The following is a 9875-nucleotide window of genomic DNA, read 5'->3' as shown; positions in this document are numbered from 1 at the left end:
CTGAGACAAGTAGGCCCTTTTGGCATTTACTACAGTGGCCACAAGCCACATCAAAGCGAAATTCTTCAACTTATCGCTGATCTGCGTCCACGAAGCGACGGAAGAGGAGGACGATGTGACCACAGATGCCTTCTATGAACGATTGGAGCGCACCTAAGAGACCTGCCCCCGCCACGATATCAAAATCATGCTTTAACACCAGGGTGGGCAAAGAAGGAATCTTTCACTACAGTTGGTACATTCAGCCTCCACTATGAAACATCCCCAAATGGTTTAAGGTTGATCGAATTTTCCGGCACCCGAAATTTGGTTAACTGTAGTACTAGATTCCAGCATAAGAAGATACATCAAGCTACCTGGCTGTCTCCGGATCGAAAAACCACCGACCAGACTGATCATGTTGTGATAGACGGAAGAAACGTCTCCAATTTTTTGAAGGGCGTGCGCTCCGAGGTCCTAACATAGGCTCGGACCACTATCTTGTTGCAGCCAAGCACACCCCTCTGTGCAGTAAAAAAAAAACACACTCGGCCAAACACAAGGAAAGTTCGACATCGAGAAACTGCAATCACAGCACACAGCAAAACGATTTTCTACTCGATTTGCACTCCTGCCCTCTGAGAGCACTCGTCAATAACTCATTATAAGAGAACTGTGGGATGGCATTTCCTTACGTACAGCTGCAACCTAAATCATTGGTTTTCGGGAAATGCAAAAGAATAGCTGGTACGATGAGGAGTGCAGTGTCGAATTGGAGAGAAAATAGACTGCCTACCTCGCAACGTTACGATCGACCACAACACGTGTGGGATGGGATAGATACCGAGTGTTGAAGAGGGAAGCGAGGCGCATTTGCAGACAGAAGTTCCCGACCATGAAGAAGTTCGAATGGCAGAAGAACAACAAAGCGGCGGGCCCTGATGGATTGCCGGCTATTCACACAAGATGGCGAAGAACTAATAAGGAGCATCCATAAGCTACTTTGTAAAATATGATCGCACGAAAGCATGCCCAGCGACAGGAATTTAAATGTGCTCTGCCCAATCCATAAAAAGGGAGACCCGCGCCGTTAGTTCTGCTTTCTCCAGACTGAATAAGGAAGCAACGCAAATATGTCGAAATATTTCCTGTCATCAAAACGGCGGGTACTGCGTCGAATACTTTCAGAGCTCGAGTGTTTCCGACCATTCCAGGTGCATGTCCTCAAATCGTTTTCCTTAATTCGTTTGTTGTTCTTTTTCATAGGGTGCGTTTTGATACGAGGCGGGTTCCAAACCCAGCGGTAGGTATGCATCGCCTTCTCACTTTAGCTCGCCTTCAAACGTATGTTCTTAGGCTACAAAGAGGATACTTAGTCATATGTAAAAGAATCGTTTCTGGCCACTCCCAAGTGAATGGCGATCAGAGAACATTCCTCACTTGTGTGAACTTCTACACATGGATCCATCCTCCCATTTTGTTATCAAAACCGGACAGTGATATAAATTTTGTTTCAGAAAAGAATTTTCCCCGAAATTCAATATCACATCTCACAAATTTTTAAGAGTGTTTGCTAATGGATATCAGTTCTGTCCTACATACCAAAATTTTATCGTTATCGGTAAATTAGGTGCCGACATATAAGTTTTCACTTAAATGTGAGTGGTGTCAAATCATTTTTTCCCGGGATCCTATAAAGGCCTCTTGTACTATCTCGAGTTTTATCGTACTTTTGGTAGTTTTTAACCAATCCGTTAAATGGGAAGTGGGCTGCTTATCATTCGGTTTCATCCACCCTTACAGTGTCGGTAGGGGTGCTTAATAGATTTCCCTAAGCGAGTTTTTTTAATAATTTGGTTACGCCAAGTGTAAGCTAGTAGGTTGCCGATATCATCGGTTTCACTAAATGCACCTTTTTGGTGAGAAGAGAACTAGTTCAAATTCAGAGAGACTGGCATGGCTAAATCGACTCATCTCGTCACGATGATCATTTATATAAATGTAAAAATGTAAAAGTAATAGGACTGATTTTCTTCATCCGCGAATATACTTAGGAACGTGCGTGCAATGACTGGATTGGGTAAAATGCGTTCCTAGTTAATGAACGAGTGGCTGATCAGTTGTCTCCGAGCACCTGGAGAGTCAAGGCAATCATTTGGCCCGACGTGTTTCTGTTGAGAGTCTCCGACATTTCTTCTTGGATGTTAGAAACAACGTGTCAAACTTAATATACCCTGTTCAGGGTATAAAATAAAATGTTTAATACTTTTAGATATGTAAATAATTTGTAATTTATTTCTTTAATTTACAAAGGAATTTAGGTCGAACAGTTTTCATATACTGCAGCAATGATTTGAATATATCTGTACTATGTACTATATAATATAAATATATTGCTAATTTTGTACACAAATACATATAATTATGTATGTGGATATGCGCGAGTAATGTTCCGTAGCCGTGTTAGGATGAGGCTTGATGAGCAGCACTGCTTTCAGTCCCTTGTCTGTTACTTAGCCGCATAACTGGTTGCCATGACGTTCGCAATTCGGGTCGTAAACGCCAAATCTAAATAAGCAAACGTGTTGGTAAGTGTCGCCGGGGTTCAGTATAACGGAGGGGAAATTGGCCTGAAAAGTTTCAAAAACGATGTTTATCTTCATAATTTCCTATAATACTAAGTATGTCATTATATAGCAAATACTTACGTGATTCACAGCGTCCGGGAACCAGTGTGTTTCCATACAGAATGACCCGTGCTTCTCGTACATACTGCGCCCCTTGCCCATGATCATGGGTTGCGTGTTACCTTTCTTTTTACCCCTTTTCTTTTTTAGTATTTGTCATAATAATGTACATATGTTAATGTTAGTGGGATATGATATGAGAGGTAAGTTAGTAGTTTAGTGGGATTGATGAAGGGAAGGGCTAATGCGGTTAGGTTCATTAAAATACTAACCTCCAAGTCTGGCATGTTGTGCGCGGTATAGAAGTGCATACAGGGCTGATTGCTTAAAATTTCCATGCAGCGACCACTGGGAGGATGGAATACTCTGAAAAATGGTATATTGTATGTTGAATTGAATACCAATTGCTTCAATCACTGAGTATAAATGGGGGCTTTCTTTGAAACATTTTTTATTGCATACTTTAAAGTGGAAGCTTTATGTACCACCCCAACTTAAGAGTTTATTAACATTTTAATGTAGTTGGTTTAAACTATATTTTCATACAATAAAAACTCGCTCTAAAATACTTTTGATCATAAGCGGATGGATGACTTCTAGGATTAGTGTTAGGACCATATCTCGATCGACACTAGTATGAGATAACTTCTTTTAAGTTCTTTATGAAATTAAAAAGCACCTATAAAATATACATATAACTTTCTAATATTTTATCGCAAAAGTTGAAACTGTTATTAGCGAAAAAATGTATGAGTATATTGTAAAATCATTAAAATTAAAATTATGCATTTTGACTTAGTCTGAATAGGGTATATTAAGTTTGCCATTTTGTAGCATTAGAAGGAAATATCGGAGACTATAAAGTATGGACTATTTTCATAGCAAAATTAACGACGTTACAAATATTTTTATACCCTGAGCAGGATATACTATAGGCATACCTAAAAGAATACCTTGGAGATCCATATGTATGTATGAACTTATATAAATGATCAGCGTGACAATCAGAATAAATATCCCTTTACTATATTTCTTTTTATGCCATAAATGTGAGGGGTATTTTAGCTTCGGTGCAGCAGAAGTTAAAGTTTTATCTAATTATATCTGTCTTATGAAAGTTTTTTGTCAAATCTTGAAAGAGATCTCCACAACTCACGATTTCAGCTCCAAAACCATTCCATACATACAGCTATGGACAGAGATTTAGCGCATTTTCTTAATGTGAAATATGATACTTAATAATGTTATATTTAAAGAAGGAAGAATCGTTATAATGTAAACAAAAAAATTTATTACCTCACTGAAAACTAAAGAAGTCCGAAATTTCTTAGTTTTCTATAATAAAGTACAACGTTTTGTTCAGTTTAGAATATTAAGTCAAAATTGGCTTGGCTTTAAAAGATCAGTATGGTAAAATAAATATTATCAACACGTGGCGTGAAAGTTTCTGATATTATATCTAACTTGGTTAATACTTAGTGGAGTAACCGTTATTCGTTATCACCGCTTCACATCTGCGTGGCAAGCTGTCTATTAACCTTTGGTATCTGTCCAAAGGAATAGAGCTCCACGCTTCCTGTACTCCTGCAAAAAACACTTCGCAATTTTTAAATTTTCTTTGTCCAACTTTTTCTTCGACATCATTCCACAAGTTTTCGATCGGGTTTAGATCAGGACTTTGCGTTGGCCAATCGAGAAGTGGAATTTTTTCTTGCGTAAGCCAGTTTTTTAATCACATTTACTGTATGCTTAGGATCGTTCCCGTGCATAAAGATCCAGTTTACAGGCATAATATCATAGGAATATGGCTCCATTGTATTTCTCAGTATATTAAGGTATGCACGTTTATCCATTGTCCCTTCTCTCTTTACTAGGTGTCCAACTCCACGCCATGAAAACGATCCTCATACTTTTAAATTTCCTCCCCCATGCTTTACGGTCTATTTAGTGTACCTTGGATTGACTTCTTGGTTTTTGTACAACTGTTTTACCCTCAGGACCAATCCGGTTTGTTTTAGTTTTGACCGTGTAAAGTATCCTTTTTCAAAAATTTAAATCTTTTGATCTACGCACTTTAACACGTCCATACAAATGATTTTCATTTAAACGTCTTCGTACTAGCCTACTTGACACGTTTAAGTCCAATTCTGCATTGACTTCGACCATAATCGCGCGTAAGGACTTGAAAGGATCAGCTTTACACTTTCTAAGAATTATTTTATCCTCGCARGAGGTTGTTTTGCCAGGGCAGCCCTGCGAACCTTGTTTTGCTTTAACAAATTTGTATTACTCTTAACATTTTTGATGGCATTGTACACCATTTTTCTTAAACATTTTACTATTTGTGCAATTGTTTACTCGATTTGTACCGTTTTTGTAAAGGTCCCAAATAATTTTTCTTTTTTCAATCGAATCGTATTTCCCTCCAGCCCTTTTCTAAAATTTGTAATATTACTAAAACTATTGAATACAAGTTCACAACTGAGATTATTTTTTTGTTGGACCAAACACAACTAATGACAGAAAACATAAGTGCGCTAAATCGTTGTCCAACGATTTTATGACGAAATTTAACAAAAACAAATTAACGGTATTTGAGGGGAAATGATAACGGGTATTTTCCACGCATTTAAAGAGGCGATAGAAGCAGTTTTGATCTACAAATTCATGAAAATATCGCTCTCGTAGAAGTAACGGTAATATTTCTAATTTTAAATGCAAGTGCACTAAATCTCTGTCCATAGCTGTAAATACATATGTATGCATGTATATCCTTTGACATTTCTAACACTATTTTCGTACACAATTTACGAAGTAACACCAAGGGTAATTTTTAAAATTGTTAATAATTTTTATTTTGCAATAACAAATTACCCTAACTCTAAGAATTATTTTTCTCCTTAAAAGTTTTCTAAACAAATTAACCTGGATTTTTTGATTGGGGAGTATCCACTTTTCTGAGATATATCAGTTTGTACTGTTGCCGTATTTTTAAAAATTTCTTCGTGAAAACTTTATTGTTTAAAATCATGGAATCTGATATTTAAATGCACCTTTGGTTTTAACAGTGTCGTCACTAATACCTCAATTACCCCAATCTCACAAAATTACAAGCTTATTGTGATCAGATATTTCAGTCAAGTGCATATAAAATGAATGACTCGAATTGTTTAAATACCTACTTTGCTTGCTTCTCAATACATCCCGGTGTGTGCTTCAGTACGTAATTGTGGTCGTAACCCTTGGCGATCTTAGATATTTTTCTCAAACCCTCTCCGACATTTGTCAGCTTACGTAAATCCAATGGATGATTCTCCAGGCTAATAAACTGACCATTGGGCACCGTTTCTTCGTCCATATCGGTTATACAGTCAGCCTTTATCTTAACGATATGTTCCGCCATACCCTGCTTGCCTGCGTTCTAAATATATTTACATGTGAGTAATAGAGCGGATCGACTCCCTTACTATTAAGTTGCCTATGCGGGAAATGTTATACTGAGCATTCTGAATTTGAATAATCGGTTGAACGATTTCGAAAAATTATTAGCAATAAATTTAATTAAGTTATCGCACGCACTGACGAACAAATGTTTATGATCCCTAAAAAACTTCGCTTTTAAAAATCGCTGGTTTGAAAACGATTGTCAATAGCCTCTTTGGCAAAGTTGTTCGGAGTAATTTGTACAACATTCCCCTCATACGCGATTTTTTCGTTTTTTGGCTTCCTGTATACATATGTAGTTGTAGGTATCATAATTCAATGGATATTTCACTCACATGTCCCGCCAAATTGAAGTATGCATGATTAGTCATATTAACCGGTGTTGGCTTGTTGGTGGTTGCTTCAAAGCAAAAGCGCATGCAATTATCATCCGTAATAGTGTAAGTAGCAGTGGCAACCACTTCACCAGGAAAGCCCTCATGACCATCGGGCGAAGTAAACTTGAAAACAACACCATCCGGTCTAATTTGATCCACTTCCCAAATGACCTTGCTAAAGCCATGAGTACCACCGTGCAACATGTGTTTTCCCAAGAAGTTTTTAGTAACCTCGTACTTTTTCCCATCGAGCATAAAGTTGCCATTGCCAACGCGGCTGCAAACACGACCTACTGAACACCCAATATAGGGATTGTTCTCGGTCAAGTAACCTAGGATGAAGATATGAAAACCTGATGAAACAACCTCTTATCGATAGCAAAATCTCACCTTCGATATTATCGAAGCCGAGCGTGATATCCTCTGCCATGCCATGGGAGTCCGGCACTTTTAGTGAAGTTATTGTGGCACCGAAGGTTATCAACTGAAAGCAATTGCATTAACGATTCGCATAAATTTTTAGACGTTTGCTTTTGTGCTCTCACCTGCATCGACATCCTGCGATCATTGGTGATGGTGAAGCGCCTGATTGCCACTTCCTTCTTGGTTAGGGGGTTGATTGTGGTACCGAAAGCATCCTCTGTCACGCAAACCATTTTGACACTATATTAGCTTAATTAGTTTTGGAATTTCACACGGCTACAATAAATTTTTATTATTATTTTATAATTAACTTTTTGTTTCCACACATATGACTGTATGTATAGCTGTGTACTATTTGACTATTAAAATCGCCGTTGGGCGAAAATATTTCTATAGTCGTTTCAAATTGAACGTCAACAAATCTTAGACAATTTTCGTATGTACTTCCTGTTTGACTGCTTTCATCTCTCTAACCTGTGAACAATTTTATTTCCCAACCTAAAGTGTACAAAGTATTTGTTGTCGAACTGCTAGAGCTACATGACTTTTGTGTAATCAAGCGCTGCGCGTCTTTCAATTCACATTCAATGTCGCTCGTATACGAGAAGTGATAACGTCAACCGAGCGCGTAATCTGCCTTTTGCTTCCGAGCGCGAGCACTTGTGGTTGCTTTAAGTAGGAGAACTGTAAATATGCACCAGTCAATGCTCATTATGCAACTCTTTGCTCTCAATAAGCATACGGGTGGCTCATGTTCGCATTACGTCTGAAACGGTCATGCTCACTGTTTTTGCGAGAAGACTTTTGTACACATCAACTCAAAATACTATATATGTATGTATATTTCAAACAAAACTAATTTATTTAGCACTTGAATATAATTACAAGTATGTGTAGTTAACAAATTACAATAACTTGTTGGTTTTTCAACTAATTTGTTTGTAAGCGAAAAACATGTATGAATGTGTGTATATATGTATATACTTTTTATACAATATTTCAGAAATATTCATTCATTGTAGTACATACACATATATGTATATAACTGGTAAGTATAGCATTATCTATTTGCTTCAAAGTTCCTTAAGTGAAATATCACAAAATATAGTTTACAAATAAAAAAACTGACTGGTCCAAAATTTACATTTGACATAATTTTTAATGACTAAATAAATTTGCTTACAACGTACAACTGAGACCCCAAAAAGTTATAGTTGAAGTTTAGTTTTATATTTTAATTTCTGTTTTTCTGTTTTATATACATATATATACATACATATACTTTATTTGATGAGTCGTTGTTTGCTACTGGGAATGGATGTTTATCAAGATATTTTTATACCCTGAACAGGGTATATTAAGTTTGTCACGAAGTTTGTAACAGCGTCGGAGACCCTATAAAGTAGATATGTAAATGATCAGTATGTTGAGCTGAGTCGATTTAGCCATGTCCGTCTGTCTGTCGGTCTGCATATATACGAACTAGTCTCTCAGTTTTTAAGATATCCTTTTGAAATTTTGCAAACGTCATTTTCTCTTCAAGAAGCTACTCATTTGTCGGAACTGCCGATATCGGACTACTATAACATATAGCTGCCATACAAACTGAACAATCGGAATCAACTTCTTGTATGGAAAACTTTCACATTGGACAATATATCTTCACGAAATTTGATATAGATTATTATCTAAGGCAACAATGTAATGTCCGAAGAAATTGTTAAGATCGGTTAACTATAGCATATGGCTGTCATACGAATTGAATGATCGGAATCAAATTTTTAAAAAAGTTAACATAGGTTAGTTTCTAAAGCAATAATGTAATCTCCGAAGAAATTGTTCAGATCGGTTAACTATAGCATATATCTGCCATAGAAACTGAATGATCGGAATCAAATGCTTGCATGGGAAACTTCCTCATTTGACAATATATCTTCACGAAATTCGGTATGATATAAATAATGTAATATCGAAAGAAATTGTTCAGATCAACTCAGTATAGCATAAAGCTGCCATACAAACCGAACGATGGGAATCAGGGGCTTGTATGGAAAACTTTCGCATTTAACGTGGTATCTTCACGAAATTTGACATGGATTACTGCTTAAGGTAATAATATAATCTCCGAAAAAATTGTTTAGATCTGAACACATAGGTACCAAAAGGAATGCATCTGTGAAGGCTATATTAAGTTCGGTGCAGCAGAGGTCAATGTTTCTTCTTGTTCTTGTTTGTCTTTGTAAATATTTAAGCAAATTGTTTTCACCAATTGATTATATTGCGTTGTTGCTTGGTCATGCTAGATTCATCTATCGATAAGTAGAACATGTTGGATTGACGTTCAATTAGATTACGTTTGCGAAGTCTCGTCTAAATAGTTAAATTCAACCCACCCTTCTTACTTTATTATTTCACTATTACTGCGATCCGGTCGTGGCTAGGAGGCTGCTTCATAACCCAAAATAATTAGGCAGGACTTGATGCGTTTGTAGTCTTGATAGGCGAGACGCTTACCACAATATGGTAATCATATTATTACATACATTTATGCACTGGGATTTGAGGCCACAAAATACATTTGTACATCGCACCTAGTTTCTGGTGTCAGCTAAGTATCACTCTTTATATTTCCTATAAATAAGTTTATACTTATTATCTAATCTTACACACATATGTATGTGTATGTTCAGTCATAAAGTGCATGTACCGTTTGATAAATTATTGTGATTACTTATTTTGAGATAACTTCTTCTTCTTAATTAACATAAACACCGCTTACGCAATTATAGCCGAGTTAACGACAGCGCGCCAGTCGTTTCTTCTTTTCACTACGTGCCGGGATTTGGATATTCCAAGAGTGGAGGTCTTCCTCTTCCGTTGCTTCTCCCCGCGGGTATAGCGTCGAGCTTTCAGAGCTGGAGTGTTTTCGTCCATCCGGACAACATGGCCTAGCCAGCGTAGCTGC

At 37.0% G+C, this 9875-nt stretch overlaps 1 protein-coding gene across 2 annotated transcripts; it reads right to left on the bottom strand.

The window, feature by feature from the left end:
- Nucleotides 1–2458: 2458 nt before the first annotated feature.
- On the bottom strand, nucleotides 2459–7478 carry LOC108976307 (aldose 1-epimerase-like). 2 transcript variants are annotated; one of them, XM_018945320.1, is made up of 8 exons: nucleotides 7385–7478; nucleotides 7033–7186; nucleotides 6878–6971; nucleotides 6446–6819; nucleotides 5849–6087; nucleotides 2939–3032; nucleotides 2688–2807; nucleotides 2459–2609 (listed from the first exon to the last, which is right to left on the bottom strand). In XM_018945320.1, exons 2-8 carry the CDS (start codon nucleotides 7141–7143, stop codon nucleotides 2493–2495), a joined length of 1149 nt encoding a protein of 382 aa, XP_018800865.1. In that variant the 5' UTR covers nucleotides 7144–7186; nucleotides 7385–7478; the 3' UTR covers nucleotides 2459–2492. The 2 variants fall into 2 exon arrangements, with proteins under 2 accessions (XP_018800865.1, XP_018800866.1); XM_018945321.1 differs by lacking the exon at nucleotides 7385–7478 and having other exon boundaries at nucleotides 2688–2792; nucleotides 7033–7378.
- Between the last annotated feature and the right edge of the window lie 2397 nt (nucleotides 7479–9875).

Source organism: Bactrocera latifrons, unplaced genomic scaffold (genome assembly GCF_001853355.1).
Source record: "Bactrocera latifrons isolate USDA-ARS-PBARC rearing strain unplaced genomic scaffold, ASM185335v1 scaffold_748, whole genome shotgun sequence".
NCBI classification, from domain to species: Eukaryota; Metazoa; Arthropoda; class Insecta; order Diptera; family Tephritidae; genus Bactrocera; species Bactrocera latifrons.
The sequence above is the reverse complement of the archived record's forward strand: the minus strand, read 5'-3'. Positions and strand labels throughout refer to the sequence as shown.